Genomic DNA, 20,469 nt, shown 5'->3' with positions numbered 1-20,469 from the left:
CGTACCGTTGTTAAGACTACACGGCCTTAAATCCCCTTTAACAGGATAATAGAAAAGTTATCGGCGACGTTACAATAGCGGAGGGTGTTTGTAATTAATAGCCTTCCCACACACTGACGTTTCAACCTATTTTAGCGATGTCGGATATGGAGGGGAGGGTGAAGTGGCTACATTCATTGATATTATTACACGGCGCTTAGTTTTAATTCTACTACTTATTTTAAAAATACTTCTTACCAAGTATTCGAAATACGAATAATGTTTCTATCTTCGTTAGCGACTCGCTCTTTGATTAAATATCAGTGTAAGAAACCGATCGTTAATGTACACTTTTATAGAAAGTAAAATAGTTTATAGGCAAAAGCATTACAAATAGCCTTTAGAATCGGAAGGTGAAAAGTTCTTCCTGACCCAACCTTTTCCTTTCTGATCCTAAAGGATAATTAATTAAGTTTGACTCACCGCATGAATTACAGGGACTCGAAGTCAATTAATTAATCGTAACTTAGTCCACCCTTGCGAAGCGTGCTCTAAGGGGATTTTGTCACCTTTTAAAAGCAGTTACGAAGACTCCGGACTTTCAGAGGCATAATGAATATCCTTTCAAAGCAACCGTCCTTCAAGCTTGCATATCGATTTATAAGCTGTCAGAAGAAAATCTACTGTTAATAAATAGTTCTAAGCGTAAATGTATATTTCGATATTTAGAATGGCGTTACGTAAAATGTATCAGTGTGCAGATTTCTTAACAATGCCTTATATCGCGGATAAAGGTTAAGCCGAAAGATCTTCGCTCGTGCAAACAGTAAACCATGTGAGAAGGATACGAAGACCGATAGGAGAGGGTAGTTAGAGAATAGGCGGGAATAAAAGAAACCCAGCAAGAGTAATGCCTGGGGAAGCAGTTAAATTCGTTGCATGTGTGCCCCCAAGAGATTTCTACTCGCCCCTACACCCTTTGTTTCTGCGTTAGGTAAGCTTTTGTTTCGGTTATACGACCGAGGATACCGCAGGCCCCAGTCCAATAAAACGAAAAACAGATCCCCTTTACAATGCCGCGCATTTGCATAATTTCGCGTAATCTCCGCCATTTTCGCTCTTCGCGAATCTCTTCGCCCTTTTACTACGAAGAAGAGGGAAAAATTAATTTACGAGCACTCGCTTGTCTCGAGCACGTATTTAAATCCACGGGTTTTCGCGTCAATTACCGTTACCTCCTTATATATACACCTGCTATCGTACGATGTATGAGCATACAAAATCGAATGTTTAACATTGGACGAATAACAGCAAACATCTTAAACTTACCTACCGTGTCGAGTTATATTTTTACTCGAACTGGGACGGTAACTGCCCAAACGTCATTCGTCCGTACTTGTTATTGGCAGTAACGGAGCGCAGAGGTTCGTATAACTTTCGCGACTTGGCAAGGCAACGAGCAATAATGGAGAACGGAACTCGCAGGCGAGATGAATTCGAATGATTAAGAACGATTGGATTGTAGGTGCTCGCTTCAATTATGAGCAAGACACGCCATTCCCTCGTTATATCGCACTACTCTCGACCACAACGACCGAAGACGACGAGCATACCGGCGTGGACGCAGAGGCGCGAACTTTTAATACGTGTGAACGCTCCTTTATTAGTAGCGTGACCAATGAGCGCTGACGCTATTAATCAAACGTCTAACATCAGCCTGTGTGCGCTGTACACACACCCTACCGACTAGAGCGCGAACCGTTCTTCTTCCAATTATTATCGAACAGCGCAGTCTCGCGGATTTAGAATCTATTATCGATGGACCGATCGAATTCCTCGATGCGCGAACGCCGACCTAACTTTATCCCGCGCCTATCGGTGTCCCGTCTTTTCTACCATAGAAAATAACGGTGAAACGGTGCGAACGTTAAAATCGAAAAAGAAATCTTTTCTCTGCTTTACCGCTCGTTTAATCCAGATACGTATCTTTCCTACGAATTAATTATGGAAACACTTCCGGCGCAGCGAAAGCGGAAGTAGCGTGTAAAAGAAAGTCTAATCAGTGTAATGTATGTACGAACAATTCCACGTATAATTTTTTTTCTATGAATATCTATATCGGACTGTCGCAAGTATGTATTTCTTTTCTTTTTAATTAAAATGATTTACGATATCCAATTATGATAAATATCAACGCGGTATATTCAGTGATTAGTAAGAACCGTTTTGACTCGCCGAGTAGAACGTAACCTAACTTTTTTGTCAACGTTCAATTCGCCGCGCAATGTTCGCATCGTACCCGATTAATTAATCAAGTGTTTTCGCGGCGTGACACGTTTCTACCTGAGATTCTCGTATATCTCGTTTGTGCCTCCGTAATTAACGCGTTGAATTGTTCCCTATGATGCGATACGGAAACGGGAATATGTGTTAGTGCGATTGTAACGCGGCAGCTCGTGACTCGCGTCGATCGTATGCAAATCCAAATATAATCTGGCAGAGCCGGTGACAACGAGTAACGGTCGAGAAACCTTAGGTGATCCGAGGCGATCGAATTTCGAAATCGACACGACAACATCGCATAATGGCCATGCAGTTACAGGTGTGTCCAATCGTGATCGTTTCACTTTTTATTACTCGTGCCTCGAAGGTACAACGAACCGTGTTGCACTGTTCCTCGAATTAACTTGGACGCAGCAGAAAATTATATCGATGAGATGTCATTCCCACTTGGTTCGACAATAATATTTATCAATGAATGAAATAATCCATCTGACCTTTTTTATCAGAGTAATCGCAAGTAATTAGAAACGGTATAAATAGCAATAACGAAGTAGGAAACCTCGAAAAGTTTTATCATTCTATCCGATCGAGAGTTACAAGAGCGTTTGATGGAATTGCCAACGACGCTGTAGAACGTTCAATTGACCATCTGTCGACATGTGTGTGTTTGCGTGTCTCGTTTGAAAAGAAGCAATGAGAAGTCACGTAAGGACCGAGGAGGAATAAAAATACCTTCTAACGACAAACGTAGGAAGCGGAAAATTCAACGCCATTTTACGCACGCCGAGATCCGTAACCGAGATTACGCGGTAAGTTATAACGATCTTATCTTTTATAACTATGTTTCATAATGCCTCTGAAATCGCCTTTAATATGGTATGATAGCAGTTAATAGATGTAGAAATAACGATACACATATAATTAAACGCGAAGAAACGTATGTTTGAAGGAATTTGAAATACAGATAAGTTTCTGTTTTAATAATTTCGATCTGAAGAAACTGTTCAAATTTGCATCAGAATGTATTTAAGTGCATTACAAATACGTAAATACGTAGAAACGTAGAACCCGGCCCGAGGGCACTGCGGTCGGCAAGTATCTTGTAATCTGTTTATCGTGTTCGCCCAGTTGCTTTCATGATGTCGATACTCCAAATTAACGTTTTATTGCGGCTGCGAAGGATATTCGTTACCACTCGGAGGGAGCTCGCGTGTCGTTAATACCAAGATCCAGGATGTACGTTTAAAAGTGGGGCAATTAAGGATACAAGGCAACACAATCCCTTGCTGTAATTTTCTCATTCTTGAAATCCACGTTATTCTCTGTAATTACTTAAGAAATGGAAATGCTCGTCGTTCACCAGTGACACTGAAATGTTTAATGCATTTGAGATTTGCAGAGAAGCGGCGTAGGATGAAGCAAGAGGGAAGTAGGAACAAATTCATTAGACTCGTCGATAATTGCGAGGGAAATACCATCCGAAACTTCTCACGATAGAATCTTTAATGCCATCCCAAGCACTTTCTTACCGAATAATTTAACAAGCCGAAGCACCTTTAATCACGAAGTTTTTCCTCCAACGTCCAGGGGTTTCCCTGCCCCTTTCTCCGCCTTTCTTTTTCCTTCGTTCGTTCGTCGAGTCTGCAATAATTTCCTCTTTCAAACGAGCAACGCGAAGGGTGGGGGAAGATAGCGAAAAAACGTGGAAGAGAACACAGTAGTTGTTTAAAAGAGGTTCAAAGCGACTGACGAACAAATTACCGGGAAGTTTACCAATCCCGCACGCTTCTGCCCCTCCTCTTACTCTTTCTTTTTCTCTCTTTATCTCTCTTCTCGGCTCACCCTTCCCCGACTTCGTTGTACTCGTCTTTTTTATATATTAATCCCACCGCAACGACGCGCTGATAATCTTGGAAAGGGCTGTTTTAAATTGGCTCCTTTGACGCGATACGCCGCGCGATGAGTTTCATATCGGAATAATTTTCGAGTATCCCTCCCCACCCCTTCCCTCTTCTCGTCGTTTCCTTTTTCCTTCTTTTTTCAAACCGCCGTTTTTACCGCGAGGCGTCGACCAGCAACATCATCGATTCGCTAAACGTCACACTGTCGATACTCCTTGCAATTTGTCGGCAACGATGTTCTCTCGCCAATACGATCCTGTACTAGTCTCCGTAGTTGTCGTCTTTCCATTCTTTCGTTTTTTCTTTCGTTCGTTGGTCGTAGGGAAGGAGAGATGATATTTTCGTTATTTAAATTCGAATTTTTAAATTGCCGACCAGTTCGGCGATAGTGATTTGTCATTGTTCATCATCGTGCATCGTTTGCAGGACATTAATCACCGGTGAGAAGGGATTGCAAAGTTAAGCGCAACATTGATGCGTCCGTGAAACAAAAGAAACAGGCGTAGCTGAGCGGCATGATGAATCCACCGGTAGCCAATTAAGTCCCAGGAGTGTCGTTAAACTACTACATACTCGTTAACGTTAAAATGTCGCTCAGCGAATAGGCAGGATGGTTTAAAACGAGGAAACGGACGTGAAAAATGACAATTACCGTGCGTTGCAGCGTTATCCCGTCAGGAAACTGGCAGGAGTCGCGAGACGACGAAACTGTTACATAAAATTTCGCAAAACGTATGTTTGCGACAGTGAGTTTCTAACGATTTCGTCGGCGCTCAAACCGTGTGAAACGTTGGCAGAGAAAAAAGGAAAAAACTAGCGTAAACGACGAGGTATAAAACGAAAGAGCGAATTGTTGTCGCGGTGATGCGCGACGTCGCGTTTTATTGTGACATTATCGAACGCCTAGTTTTCGAAGCGTATGCCGTACGCTCCGGGCATTATTATTATTATATTCGGATCGTAACTAGAATAATTCGAAACGAGGAAACGGACGTGAAAAACGACAATTATCGTGTAACATAACAACACGGCATCAGGAAGCTATCGAGATTCGTGCAATAATGAAATTATTACATAAAACCACTCGGACCGTGTATTCGCGACGATGAAACGCCAACCGGGGTTCCTGTTCGTACATTCGTGCACGGAATGTCCTATCTTTGTTAACTTTCCTACGTAGCTCGAACTCTCTACAGGACGGTTTTATTTTCTTCTTTTTCTTTCTGATGCATATAATTATCGATGCTTATCGATGGGCAAAAGGGACTCGTCATAAGCGGACGAAAAGAATAAGCATCGTTGTACTCAAAGCGTAAGTAAGCGTTCATACGACTAAATTACAATTTCAATTTGGTGTATTACACGGCAACGGGAAGCTGTTCCAGGAAACGGTAACTTATAATTTTCTCAGATCTTGATCATCAAATTAAGGCCATCGTTACGTGTGGAGGCTACAACGGCAGACATAAATACCGAAGATCGCGTCTAATCAGCGCATTGTTTCCCGAACGTTCGAGTCTCGTTTTAGCGCGCACCGACAGCCGGTAGGCGAGCTAAATGCGCAGAAGGCTTTTTAATTCGCGTCTAAACAGTCGGCCGATTCCGCGGCGAGAAAAGAAAGTCGCCTTGACGACGGGTTTCTTCTATACAGGCGGATATTTAAAATGCGAGGAAATGAAATTGCCTAGGTGAAGCTCGCGCGCTCGTTTGAGAACCGGGAAGATGGTAAAATAAAGTAATTGTTGCTATTACCGGGCGACGATGCTCGTGTTGGTAAATTGCAGGTGTACATGCATATACATTATGTATAACACGCCGCGCGTTGATGCAGCTGTAGGTGTGCACCGAGGATTCTCTCTCTTCTGCGCGGCTTGTGAGAATCCGGGCAATTACGTGGCTTCGCTCGCTACGGAATATCTGGCTTGTTTATAACGAATTAATTTAGATGTCTTAATTGCCATCGGTTAATTGTTGTGGAACACGGAGCGCGAATATCGCGGCGGATCGTCGCTTCAAAGACACCCGGAATTCGCGAAATGGGATTGCGTTGCTTTCACCGAGTTCCACGCTTCCGCTCTGCGCGATCGTTCATTAAACTCCGCCTGCATGGCTTACTTTTCGTCCAAATATTTCTAATTGGCGAACGCCGCTACTTTTTCCAATCTTTGCCTTTTCCGATTTGTACTTTAACGTGTGCAAAACACCTTCTAAAGAATCACGCGAATAGTGTTTGCATTAAGTCTGTAGAAATATGACGCGTTGCCCGATGCTGTAATTATATTAATTAAAAGCTAACGGAATCCACGGTACGTGGCAGGGGTTAAAGGAGTCGAGATCTATTAAAATTACTTACAAGGTACGTTAAATTTTGTAAATTCCTTGGTCATTAGCGACTCGAGGAAATGATAAACTTAAATGCGTACGCGTCGGCGATTACAAACGCACATTATTCTCGCTTTCCTCCTGGGAAAGTTAAGGCATCGAGCGTGTTAATTATAATGAACGTTAAGTAACCGGTGTATACGGGCGCTATTATCGTTTGTACCGAGGCAACAAAATCGCGCAGTCCTGCATCACATCGGGGAAAGCAGTTTACAGCTTGTTACTTATCGCGATGAAGTGCACTAATGCGGTAATGCACGAGAAATCCTATCGACCGGCAAATCTACCATGAATTGAACATAACGATGTTCGAAACGGTACAATGCAACATCGTAATACATTTTTCGCAACTTTTCGCTTACACGATTTTTCGCCGTTATGCGTTTTCCGTTTTTTTCCCCCCTTCCAATCGAGTCGACCAAAGACGACGAAAAACTTAATTCTCTATTAGAATTCTGTTTATTAACGCAACGTGTAGAATCTCCGTAACGCGTCGGAGAAGATAATCTAAAGTGTCGAATAGAGACGTAGAGAGTGTATAGAGGGAACGTTGAGTAACCGGATCGCAGTTTAGTTTAACCCAAGGATTCGAGTATACACAGTGAGTGCAGTGCAATGTATCCATATCGTATAGACGAGGAAATAACGAGGGAAGAGTAGAGCTATTGCAGGTAACGTGCAACTATTGCTACCGCCGCCTGGCCGAGGCAATGGCTCCTTCACACGACAGGCCAATAAAACGTTTCCATGGGATATGAGCAGCCTGCAAAATGCTAATCGCCTTGATTCCGACGCATTTTCGAACGGATTTCACTTGCCGCTCTTGAGGAAATAATTCTCTCGTCTTCCTGCCGTCACGAAAGAATTCTCTCTTCATTGTGTCGAGGCGAGAGAGTGCACTGCATCGCTGACATAAATCGCGTTATTCGTGAAACTTAATTGCACCGTTATCGGAATAATTAGAGCAACAATTACATATCTACGTACACGGTTGAATTATTAACATGGTTCGCCCGATACACGAACGATCGCGCCAGCTTTTTCTTTCTTTCCTTCTTTTCCTTTCGGAGCGTCGATCAAACGTCTCGATATCTTTCGATGCACGCGATAACAACGTACTTATTACGAAAAATATGCTACACTAGCGAGAGGGATCGTCGAACCCGTGTCCGAACATCGACGATCATCTCCTCGATATATATTATCCTTAATTCCGAGCGTGAAATCACAAAACATACTTTTCATCGTCAAATAGTTTTGTCACGTGAACGATAGGCTCGCGTGAGACACACGTGATATTTCCCGTGGAACAGCTGCGATAATTCGATAGTAGAATCGTGCGACACGTGTCGCGTATTCTCGAAATAACGTAACGATTGAAAGTATCCAATTAAAATCGAACTTCGACGCCTTTTAAACGAATTCTTTCGTAAACCGTATTTTGCAATCTGTTGCAGAACGGTGCGCGTTGATTTCGATATTGGCGTAATTCAAAAGCAGCCAACGAAATACCAGATGTAACGACTGGTAATAACGAACACGGTCTGCGGTGTAAACGATTCGAAAAAATCGTTAACTGGCCGGAAATCGGTAATCGCCCGGAATAATCGGTTCCTTTTATATCTGCTTACGTTTTTTCAGTGGCGCATTAGTCGCGGACACGCATTTTTCTACGTAAAAACGAAACACGAGGGTGGATACGCGGTTCGTCCCCGTGCAGTCGGCTCTTTTCTTTATCGTTTTTTTTTCTCCCCTCTTTTTTTTCCATCTCCTTCCCTCCTCCCTTTTCTGTCATATTAATCGGACTCAAGCTGCGCATATCCTCCGGTAATGAGAATTACACCCTTTCTTCGGCTTTCCTTTTTATTCGTTCGAAGCAATCTACGATTACTTCTTCGTCCACGAAACCCATTCGACGAATGAACAAACGGGATATCCTAATCGTACGGTTCATTATGAGCGTGTGCACGCTCGCGATGACTATGACTGATGCTAAGCCACGACGAATTGCGATGCACATTACGAATAAATATCGCACTCTTTGCCCCGTCTCGTCTAATGTGCCCGCTCACAGATTGCTACTTGGGTGGGTTTCGAAAAGGCATCGGGACGAGAGCGAGGGACATTACGTTTAATTAAATTTCACCGTGTCATGCGACGCTTACTGTTCTTTCGACGATGAAAAACACTTTATTCGGCACGCGGACAATCGTTAAGGCAAATGAATCTGCTCGAAGTTCGAAGGAACGAGCCGAACGACACGATGGGTCGGCTCACGACCATCTGCTTGATTTTTCGAAAATATGCGGTCACGCGGAATAAAAATCGCTGTTCGGTGATTATTCCTCGTCGCGGGTAAATCGACCAACGAACTTTGCACGCGAAGACCGAATAAATTTCTATTTCGTGACGCAGCCGCCACTTGGAAATCGGCTGCCGAGTAGAATCGCGAATGCAATAGCGAACGCTGAATCGAACTTTCGAATGAAAAATTCGCGAATGTCGCCATCGCAACGATTAATCGGCAAGGTTGACCGATTAATGGAAAGTCGAAATCTATCAGAGAAAATCGCAATTCCGAACGCCGATGCCGGCAGGAGAGGCAATTCAGGCGATTCCGAGCACGCCATCTATCTTCCAGCGCGTTGGTAGCGAAGAAAGAAGGCATAATTAAATTAAATTAAGCCCGGCTGAGCTCTCGGCCTCCACCCCTTCTCTTCTTCAACGTTGTTCCCCTCCGCTTCTTCGTTGTCCTACCAGCGGCGATAGTCGACGCCGCCTTTATTTGCAAGCAATTTGCGCTCGCGGATCGCGCTGCAAAAAATCTGAAAATAATGCTGCCGTATTAATCATATCCCTCCGCCCTTATTCCTCCCCTTCCTCTTTCGGTTCTGTCTCCCCCTTTTATTCTGCGTTCGTCTGCATACCGACATACTTACGCCTCGTCCTCGCATATTTACGACCAAAAAACACCACATCCGCGCACACTCGGCGTAGCGCAATTTAGTGCACTGTTTACTATGCTCTGCGAGTATACGATACGACGAACTGTGCAAGGAGCGAGGAATTTCGTTGAAATTATTTAATTACTTCATTTGGGAAGAGAGGTAGACGAGGAACGTAACGCGCAAGCTTCGTAAGCCGAGTTTATTCCTTCCGTAATATTCACACATTTGGTATCTTTATATCATACGTGATATCGAACGAGATTATATTTCTATATACAAGACAATCGATCTGTGCAACCATGTACCTACGGATATGTACATCGCATGGTATAACGGAATAAGCAAGCAGCAGCTTCGATAAAATGAGGAAAGTGCGAGTAACCTGATTTTCCGGTTAACCGTGCGCTTAAAGGAAGGCAGTGTATTTACATGAGAGGTGGGAATCACGATAACGAAATCGCATTTTGTTCGATAGTAGTCGAGGTGATAATGCGTAGCTCAGGATTTCTTTGGCTTCTTCACGGGCTCGAGGCCGCTGTCGTACTCGGAGGTGTTAAGCATTCTGACTCTCTTCAGCAACCCCATCTTCGGTTCGTCACCTTGACGCTTCTGCTTCTTTGCCGGCTCCCCGTCGAGCCTGAAAACGCAGAGACGCTCCTTAATCGTCGCATTAGGGCTAACCCGCAATTTTCGGTAATTCGACGTAAACGACATGTGGCGAGGACAGAGCGAGGTAATCGAAAATCGACAAAAAAGCGGACTCGCATTAAAAACCGGCAATACACCCCCTGGTCCGCTGGCGTGCCAGGGAATTTCGGCCAACTGCCGTGCCGAATTTCACGTTCGTCACTAAGTTTTTCCCGGTCGATCCGTTTTATTCGCCTAATCTTCGGCGGCGGCTAATGCTGCGCCACAAAAGAACCATCGAAATCAGAAAGAAAACGGAATCGTTCTTTTCTACGGAAGCATCCGATACGACGATGTGACCGCAAAAATCTGCAACCTCGCCAAAAACAACCGTTCCCTTCGATTCGCCTCTCCAAGACGAACGTTTCCTAAAGCGTTTCCTTCTCGCGTATCCTATGATCCATCGTGGAAAAGATGGTGTTTAGACGTGTTCACGGGCGCACATGGTGACACGTATACCCTGGCGTGAGTCGGTAAATATATATAGAGAAACGCACACAACAACAGGCGTAATCGCACCCACAGAGGCGTACACCATGGGTCTCTCGATCCATTGGAGCGTCAGCTCGGTGCCCGCCTTTCACCCATTAAAACGAACTTGTTCTCTCTCTACGGGTGGAGGGCACCCGTCGGTTACCCGTTGTGTGCATCGAAAGCACGCCCATTCAAATCGCATTAAACAAGTTAGTGCTTAATGTCTGCCCCAAAGAAAGCGGCATGGTGCGTGTCACTAACGAAACGTCGATATACATCTCGATAGATAAATACCCTTTGGAGCGAGCGACAGGCGGTTACTGTGTAAGTTCTACGATTAGAACTGTAAGACGAAATAGCCAAATATAGGAGACACAAATGAGAGTGGAAAGGCCGGATTTATTCGAAACGGTCGTCGCGTCGTACAGCGAAAGAGTAATTTAGCGTTACGGTTCACGCGCCGTCTTATCGGCCGATAGTCGTGATCGACGAAACGCGACCTCCTCGCACCGGAAAAAATACGGCATGTCGAGGAAATAACGAGCGATAGCCAGAAAATCAGACTGACGTTGCGGGTGAGAGTTTTCCATAAAGAGGGAGAAGATTAGAGACAGGGGACAGGAGAAGCAGAGAGTGAAGGGAGGCTCGTGCTCGTCCCGTGGTTTCCGTAAATGGCGCAGCCAGGGCCGGAAGTAGCGGTCGCATCAGTCTGTTTAATAGCCGTATTGTATAATTATGAACAATGGAGAGATATAGTCAGAGAGAGAGAGAGAGAGAGAGGGAGAGAGAGAGAGAACGGGAGAAGCCTGGAGAAGGGCAGAAGCCAGCCGAATGCCATGTGAAATGCATACCCGGAGAGATAGACGGAGACGCGGTTAGAGAGAACGAGAGCCAACCGACGTCAGATAGAGAGAAACGAAGGGAAACCGAGAGAGATAGGGAACAACGAGGATGAGCACGACGAGAGCCGTATGGCTTATGGTTGCCAGCCACCGTACACCATGTCCGCCCGTTCGTCGTACATGACGAATGACACAAAGCGACAGTTTTGACGTATCTAACCTCTCTAGGAACCACGAGCTGTCCTCCCGCTACGTTTGCGTGTACTATCTGTTAACACACGTGGTTGCGTTTGTTAGTTATTGTCGTGAGAGGGAAAGAGAGGGAGAGATGGAGAGAGGGGTGCACCGCAGTTAACACGCTAAGCCACGCATGAATCCGTCATTAATACTGCGAGCGAGCTCGTCTCCGTGATTGTCTACCTCAAACATCGACCAACCGGTCACCCGGCAGTCTGTCTCGCCTGTTCCTCTTTGAAATCGAATAAGAATCCGTTCGGATTATCGTATCGTATCGAATAAGATGACGTAACGATAGAGACATCGCAAAATAAAATCGAGTACTTACTTCTCGTTCGTGAGCCTGTTGTTATGCTGTTGCTTCGAGCTGTCTTTCTCGTGCAGTCTTTTCCCTATTCCACCGATTCGCTGCGGAGTTTCCCTTAGAGCAAAACTCTTTGCGTAGTGACCCAAATGGGCGGTTCGTCGATCGAAGATCTCCCGCATGTCGCGTGGGTAGCTAGAGTAGAAACGTATCCACGAGGTGTACGCTGAAAATCAACCAGATCCCAGATTACTCGCGCGTTTGATCGCAGCTGATCGTGCGACGTTACAAGCTCTAATAACGTTCGACGAGCAACGCGAACAAAATCTCGAGAATCGTCGCGAACTGCTTTAAGAATTGCGTGGATCCCGTCCACGTGTAAATGAGGCCACGTGCACTGTAACTCGGATGTTAATCATTGACTGCGCGCCCTTATTAATCGAGCTTCCATTAAGTTCCACGGGGGGCAGGCAGCGCACGCGATTCTATGGGGTGTGTGGCCCGCGGTGTGCTATTAAGAGGCATTAACGGGGGTCGAGTCAAGTGCTGTGGCTAATAGTCATCCCCCTTATTCCCTCTTAACTTCTCCAGCTTCCGCGAGCGGGTGAGAAACTCGGGGGTTCGCCGATCCTGAGAGAACTTGACATGTGCCAGTGTTACTGTCACTCCGTGCGAAAAATCTACCGTGAAGTGCTTCTCTGTCCGCTCTTTTGACGGATCGGCATGCTTCAGCTTCTCCCCCTCGATCAAATTCATCCCAGTCGAAAGCTACGATTATCGATGTCAAAGAATATCTGCGAGTTCGTTGTTTCTTTCCGATGTGTTTCCGAGCGCATATCAAATTTGTTTGTCGAACCGATATCGTACGTGAAAATTAAAACGTAAGATCTAGTAAAAAGAACTTGGACGACTATTTCTGTCAGGAAAACTTAAGCGTCTTTAATTCCGATAATTCACCACGTAGACCTTATGTCTTGACATTTTCCGGCTTGATTTCCGTCTGCCTTCTATCCCGACTCGACGCTTCCGTACATAAGAAACTTGCAAAGATCTTTCTCTCGTGGCCCGGTGTCGACGTTGAAAAGGGAGAAATGTTTTTCTCCATTTAGCACATAAATCACCCGCGGGGGTGGTATCTAGCCGAGAAGGCAGAGAGAACGCGAGTAGGGGGTGCAAGAGTGGGCCGGGTGGGGTGGCATTGTTCCTAAGTGATGTAACTGCGTCTTATTGTATTTGTATCCTGTATCGCATTGTTAAGAGTCTCTCGCCACAAAGCGTAAGTGGTTTTGGCGGAAGCCACATTCAGTGGTTGGATTGTGTCGGCCACCCCCATGCGAAAGGCGTGCAAGTGGTCTACACTAGATTCGATCTAACTTGTTGTGTACCATTTATCCACTTCCTCTTAGTAGAAAGAATTTTGTAAAAAATATATCGGGGATAAACATTCGTAATTCCTTTATTTCGGAAAGTTGAATTACGTTTTTCGTTCAAAAAAATATTTGTTACATATCGTTTCATCGGTAATAAGTCTATAACACAAACGCGAAGAAACGTAAATGGGCAGATGATGGTATAAATTTTCATAGAATTTAATAAAGATGGAAAAGTATCGGAATCGTTTACCAAAGTTACACTGAAACGGTTATAGCTAAGGACTGGTATAAAGGACGACACATATACACGAGCTGGAGTGGATGAATCTCTTTGATTGGTGGTAGTGGTCGAAGGCCAGGGGGTTGTTCTATGGAGTTGTATTCACTATTGAGGGCTGTTCGGCTCTATTGGGGCGATAATGTTACGAATTAGCAAGATTTCCACTTCTATGCGCTCTGCCAGGATGCTACATTGCTCGCGAATTAAATTCTGGACTTAGAAAAGAACGAAAGATATCGTTACGAAGTGTTTGATACTTTTTCTTTTTCTTTTTTAGATATTGCTTCGTCATCGTTATGATTTTTCAAGGTGTTGTAAAAAAAAAGAAAAGAATCACGGTATCGTCTGAAAGGTTTCCGATTTCAAGGTACGTACAACTAAATCAAATTTGTGTTCATCTCTTGCTTTCACGGCCTTTCTCTGTTTCTTTGTAACGGCACAACCTCGTGGAAAGCGCAGCGTCGAATTATCAACGACAATTAATCTATCAATCACCCGAGGCACGTAGAGGCACGGTCAAGTGGTTAACTGTGTACCGTCACTCAAATCTGGAGGCGGCTAAGCGCTCAAAAACCGTGGCTAACCTTCGTGTAAAGCCACGCTTGACGTGATACAACTACGAAATTCAAAAACCTCTTAGAAAGATTTATGGCCTTTATTTTTCGTTTTGGAATCGATCACCCTCGAACGGCGAGAACACTACTGACACTATCGACTATGTCTCTCTGCCATCGCAAATCGTACTTTACAGTTGGCTCGTAATATTCGAGCATAAGGATAAATATTCCCTCCGAATGAAACTCGAATCGTCGCGTTCTAATGGATTTATTATCGCAGCAAATAAATTTTTCGGCTTAACGACTCTAATAGGGGAACCATGACACAGCAAACAAGATCATCGCTCCCATCATCCAGAGAGTATGTAAATATCCAAGTGGCCGACGAAAACCGAGACGGAGCAAAGGCTCTGTAACGCGGTCGTGTAAGGGTTGCTTTATATGCGAGTAGGGTGCCCGCTGGAATTGGCTTACTGTCCCCCAAAGTCAGCTCGCTTTCGTTCCGATCCAACTGAATCGAAGTGCGTGCTTCCTCATCCTTCGCTAAATTTCATGAGTACTTTGTGTCTCATCATGGCAGAGGTTAAAATCGGATTAAGCGTAAAACCGTAAAGCCGACTCCACTTTCTATCGAGCTCTTACCTCCGTGCATACATCTATCACCCATCTACGTTAGCGTATTTAGAGCAGACTTACCTTTACACGCTCTTTCCCGCAATTTCGTATCTTCCAACACCATAGTTTCGAACTGATTCTGAAGCTCGATCGCTGCGTTGTGAACGGAAGAATGTTTCGACAGGGGAGTCAGTAGGTTGTCTAGAATATCGTCCATGATCTCTTGCCTGATTCTGATACGCCTAGACTCGAGCATTCGGACAAATTCAATTTCTGGCGGGGTTAAAAAGATAGTGGCCGAACCGGAAGAACCAGCTCGCGCGGTTCTACCGATTCGATGCACGTAATCCCTGGCAGACGTCGGTCCTGTGTATTGAATCACACAGTCCACCTTTGGTAGATCCAATCCTCGAGCTGCAACATCCTAAATAAGGAGAATCGAACGTGTACATTTGAAATTAAAAGTATACTTATGGAAAACTTGAAGAGAGAAAAGTTGTGCCGTGGCCGATGATTCGGACATGTTGTTCTTCGATAATAATCCAAGAGGCGAGAGCAAGGACCGAGAGAGCGTGCGATCTGCCGGTACAAATGTCTTACAAACCGTGCCGATTTCTCGTTTTGTACGAAGGTGAATGCGCGCGGCTGGCAGCGAGCGCCCGCTGTGAAACCCCAACAGCGAACGTTTGAGCACGGCCCTGATTTCCTTGCGTTCGGTTAACCAATGATTTACCGAACGGAGCACATCGAGTTTCTGCTTGACGACCCTGGAGACTAATCCCGGACCACCAGTGGGGGGCGTCGTAGCCCCGAAAATTCTTTCGCGGCACGATACGGATGTGTCTGTCTTCTTCCTTTTTATATCTTTTTATCGAATTAATTCGACGCCAACCTACGACGCAACGGTCCAGGCGCCGGGGTGAAGGAAAACGAGAAAGAAGTTAGCCCTATCGAAATAAAATACTGATCCTGACGGCGAACCGTGTTTTATCGGCGCGATTTTGTTTCATCCGTTTCTTCACGCTGATTATGGTATTATTTTTCCACGATAAACTTATTCTATACAGATATATTATACTAAATGATCGACTATTTTCCCGAGAAGGAATATTTCAAGATCGTCGTAATTGATCGGCGGGTATAAACAAGTCCGATTAGAACTCGACCGAAAGATAGTCTGATAAAGTGAAATCGGCCGAGGACGCCCACGTATCTTTAGATGAAACAAGCACCGCAGCTGCCACCGGTGCGATATAATGTAACGAAAACAGGGACGAGGAGCGATCGATGGCAGCGATTAAGACAAACGATCGTTTAGGAGAGAGGCCGCGATCGTGGCTCGGAGGATCGAGAACGGATCGTCCGCTCAAAACATCTCACTCGGACCATAGATCACCTCGTGGATCCGGATTCACCACCGCTGAGAGCCGCGGAACATTCCATCCGCGGGGGCTCTCGTGAGTTTTCAACGTGGAAATTAATAATGCTGCCATAGAATCTTCGTTCAAGTGACGCTGTAAAATGTGGGCGGCTGCCATCGTTGTTCAGGCACTCTGCGATCAACGTTTGTACCTTTCGAAAGTAAAGCGCCAAAATTTTAACGAAGACGAAAACACCGGCACAAACGTTTCGTGATGTCCGTTTTCCCTTAAACGTTCTTTGCTTTATTTATTCGATAATCTTAATGGCAATTAATCGGTTTATATAGAGACTAATGAAGAAGGTAGAAAGAATAATGACAAGCTGTAACGAGTTACCGTGAAACACGTGTTGAATCAACGATGCATTCGCCTGATTAAAAGAAATTAATCTTTGCTGTGAGTAATGTGTAACACTGTTGCGTGTCGTGGATCATGAATTTTAAAATTCGTGCATTCCGCTGGACTTTGATGGTCTCTTCCTTTTTCTTCGTTCAAGTGGCGCTTTAAATTCATGTTAACCGACGAGGAAGAAAATTGCAAAGCGAACGATAATGAATTTAATTATTACTACTGCATTTTTAACGATATTTATCGGGCGTCAGGATCGATCACTTTCACCACTAATTAAAATGATAAAGCAGTTGTCATGGAGTCACGATATAACAGAAAGTTGATTCACTAAATCGATACACGATTAATTTGATTCGTCTAATACGATGGTAATTAGTAAAGGAAAGAAAGTTGTCTATCGGTCGTAAACCGTTGCATCGCGTTATTCTTCGAAATAACACGTAGGAAACGCCTTTCAAGCCAATGCTCGCATTCCAGAATTAGAATTTTTCGTGAGTATCAGTATCAGCACCGACGGCTTTCCCGATGAAATCTCTCTATCAGGATAAGCATTATTAATGCGAGCATTCGTTATTTAAATGTAGAAAACAATTAAAGAAAGGGCTAGCAGATAACGGACAAACAATCATAATTATACTCGTTACGAAGGCCTCATGTGCGCGCATAATTTTTAACCTCCGGGCACAGCGTGGGTCCAGAGATATTAAATTCTGCTCCGAAAGAATAAGCCACGGGGTAATTTACCGCTGGGGGAGTGCCGTTGGTGTCTCTAGCTTTTCTTCTACTCTTTCCTTCTCCGTTTCTCTCATTTGCCACTGTTTTGTAATAATTTTTGTTCTCACAGAGGAGTTTCGCTGTTTTCATAAAATGATCTCGTGACTCTATTTTACTTTAGGCTAATGGGTAAGCTTTCACGAAATCATTGAAAATTTCCAAGCTATTAACTATTAGATGCATAAAACGTTACTTACCGTGCAGAGTAGAACACCACTTTTCGCCTGTCTGAAAGTTTTGAATACTTCGGTTCGTTCCTTTTGAGTCATGCTACCGTGTAATTTGAAGAATTCCACATCGACCAAAGGATCAGAATCGTCGTCATCTTCGTCGATGGGTTTAGTTAGTACAGACGATAAGATCTCCGTGTGATAATCAACCATATCTTGCGTGGCCATAAATATCAGTATTTTATGTTGACCGTGACTCTATTAATAGTACAAGCAAGCTTATAAAATTTTAAGTACGAAAAAATAGTACTGTAGTTTCATGTAGAAAATCTACCTGACATTTTCCCGCGATATAAGCACTTAAAGTCACCATTCTCAGTTTTGGAGGTGTGACGATATAACTTTGATTCACGCTTTGTGGAACTACTAAATCTTCGTTAAGCTCGTTTGCATCACCACCGGTTGTTTCCAAATTTTCTTTAGCAGCATCGATGAAAACAGGATGATCCATAGCAAGGCCTGCCAATTTTTCTACCGCCTGTGTCAATGTCGCGGAAAGTAAAATCGTCTGCCTTCTCGACTCGTCCCCACTATGATTATCATTTTCTTTGAGTTGCGTCTTATCTTCCAGGGTATCAAACTCCTTCTTTTCCACAAAGTCTGAACAAGCTTTCTGCCTATCTGATCTTTTCGATTTAACGTAAGGCTCGCATTGGTCGGAATCATCGTCACTGCTAGAATGATACACTTGTTTTCGTTTAGTATTGTCGACAATATCATCGTCCTCAGATTCTACATCTATACCCTTGTTCGATTCAACCAATAAGTTATCCTTTTGCTTATCGTTTCGAGATTCTTCTAAATCAGCACTATTTTCCAAGTGCTCAAGATCTTCATCCGTAAAAACTTTCTTTATATTTTGACGCAACATTTTCATGGCATCGTATCCTGTGTTTTGACTTGGGAGTGACACCTTCAAAGCACTTACTATACTGAAATGGTATTGTATTATAAAAATATTAACATTAGTTTTTTTTTATTTTACTTCTATTTTTATTTATATATATTTTTTGCTACGGATAAAGAACATACCCAGATATATCTTTCTCGTACCCCATGTCAAACATTCTATCAGCCTCGTCTAAAACGAAGTATTTAACATCGCTCAATTTTAAAGCCGTCGTTCGTTTTATATGATCTAGTAATCTACCCGGCGTACCGACTAAAATATTGCATCCCTTTCTCAGTCTAGCTTTTTCTGCTTTTCTTTTTTCACCACCTGCTAGATATCCTGGTACGATCCACGTAAATGGCTAAACACGTTGGAAAATGAATGGAAATGTACTCAAGTGATCGATAAATAATTAATAATGCAGCACTTACTTTTATTAATTTCAGAAAGCACTCGTAAGTTTGTAGTGCTAATTCCCTAGTTGGTACAACTATAAGAGCTTTTAAACCACTATTTCTACTTAATTTTGGTCTAATTTTATGTAAACACTCAACTATAGGCAAAGCATATGCTAATGTCTTCCCAGAACCAGTTTGTGATCTAACTAGAATATCTTTCCCTGAAAATATCTGGGGAATTGCTTTCTGCTGCACTATAGTCATTTTAGTGATATGCATATTTTGCTCCAAGTTAGATATCTGATAAAATGTTTCATAATTATTAAAATATATATTGTTATATCAGATATGCCATTTCTACGATACTAACCATGAAAGGATGAATTTTAAGATCGGTAAAGGTTGTCCCTGTAAATATAGGCTCGTTTATCGGTTTTACTAATCTTTGTCCAATGTTTGGTATATCTGGGTTATGCCCAAATAAGGAAGATATCTTTCCAACAGGTTTATGAGAGAAATTTGTATTTTTATTATCTCCTACATTGCTATTGTTATCAGTTTTAGACTTTTCTAGCTGTTTTTTCTTTTTTTTCTTGCCAAGATTTATCTTTTCTGGTAAATCAGAAGGTTTTTTGGATTCTTCTTTAAATTCCTCTTTAGCTTTCTTTTTTGATATATCATTTTCATCTGGTTCTCTTGTCTTTAACGAATCGAACAAACTAGTTTCTTTAACTTCAGATTCTGGTCGTTTTGAAAATATGCTAGACAATGTCTTCTTAGTATTTGTATCTGTAACGTTTCTCTTTCTTGCTAACAAAGTTTTACCAAAATTTTCTTTGGTAACTTTAGTGAATGAAATAACAGGGACATCAGAATCTTCATTCACTTTGTTGTTCAAAGAGTCACTTATTTCTATATCATTTTTATATTCTTTTGTAGGCTCTTTAGATATGTCTTGTTGCGATTGCTTCTGTTTAATATTTACTTGTGATTTAGTCTTTAATTTATCTTGTACAACAGAAGATTGATTTTTATTAGTTCCCTTTAATTTCAGTGCAACAATTGCTCCTAAAGACTTTTGTTTAATTCTTTTTTTAGTCGTACTATTTTCTCTAACGGATACTTTTTTTGACTCATTATTGTTTTGAACTTTACTTTTAGCTACCTCATTTTTTGTCTGCCTCATTAAATTAAGGACAGAATCATCTTCTGTCCCTATTTTCTATTGAAAAATTACAATTCTCCATGAAAATAACAATTTAACAACATTTTTAACCTTTCACTTACCTTTTTATCCACAGGTTTTGCACATATATTCAAAGAAATATCCATATCTTGTATAGTCATTTGGAACTGTTATTCTTTTAATGTACACTTTCAAAAAGAACAACGCGCACGTCTATAATTATTGATTAACAAACACAATATGTATTAAAAAACGTGGAACTAACCTAAAAGCACATGTCAGACACACATTTACGTTCGACTAGTTCAGACACTGAGCATGCGCAGATCGTTGCGCGCGGCTGGCTTCGAGGCTA

General features: G+C 43.0%; 1 protein-coding gene across 1 annotated transcript; it reads right to left on the bottom strand.

The window, feature by feature from the left end:
• Positions 1-9,678: 9,678 nt before the first annotated feature.
• LOC117154271 (ATP-dependent DNA helicase DDX31) lies at positions 9,679-20,414 on the bottom strand. Its single transcript, XM_033329144.2, has 9 exons — positions 20,216-20,414; positions 19,299-20,150; positions 18,962-19,228; positions 18,671-18,891; positions 17,913-18,570; positions 17,606-17,836; positions 14,944-15,286; positions 12,062-12,263; positions 9,679-10,130 (listed from the first exon to the last, which is right to left on the bottom strand). Exons 1-9 carry the CDS (start codon positions 20,273-20,275, stop codon positions 9,992-9,994), a joined length of 2,973 nt encoding a protein of 990 aa, XP_033185035.2. The 5' UTR covers positions 20,276-20,414; the 3' UTR covers positions 9,679-9,991.
• Positions 20,415-20,469: the final 55 nt, after the last annotated feature.

The sequence above is a fragment of the Bombus vancouverensis genome, chromosome 3 (genome assembly GCF_051014615.1).
Source record: "Bombus vancouverensis nearcticus chromosome 3, iyBomVanc1_principal, whole genome shotgun sequence".
Lineage (NCBI taxonomy): Eukaryota > Metazoa > Arthropoda > Insecta > Hymenoptera > Apidae > Bombus > Bombus vancouverensis.
This window is presented reverse-complemented; position numbering and strand designations above follow the sequence as displayed.

Coding starts and splice junctions, on each gene's coding strand:
- LOC117154271 (XM_033329144.2), bottom strand. CDS start 20,275: ATGACTATACAAGATATGGATATTTCTTTGAATATATGTGCAAAACCT. Junction 20,151..20,215: donor CAAAACCTGTGGATAAAAAG/GTAAGTGAAAGG, acceptor ATTTTTCAATAG/AAAATAGGGACAGAAGATGA. Junction 10,131..12,061: donor AACAGGCTCACGAACGAGAA/GTAAGTACTCGA, acceptor CTGCGTTTTCAG/GCTCGACGGGGAGCCGGCAA.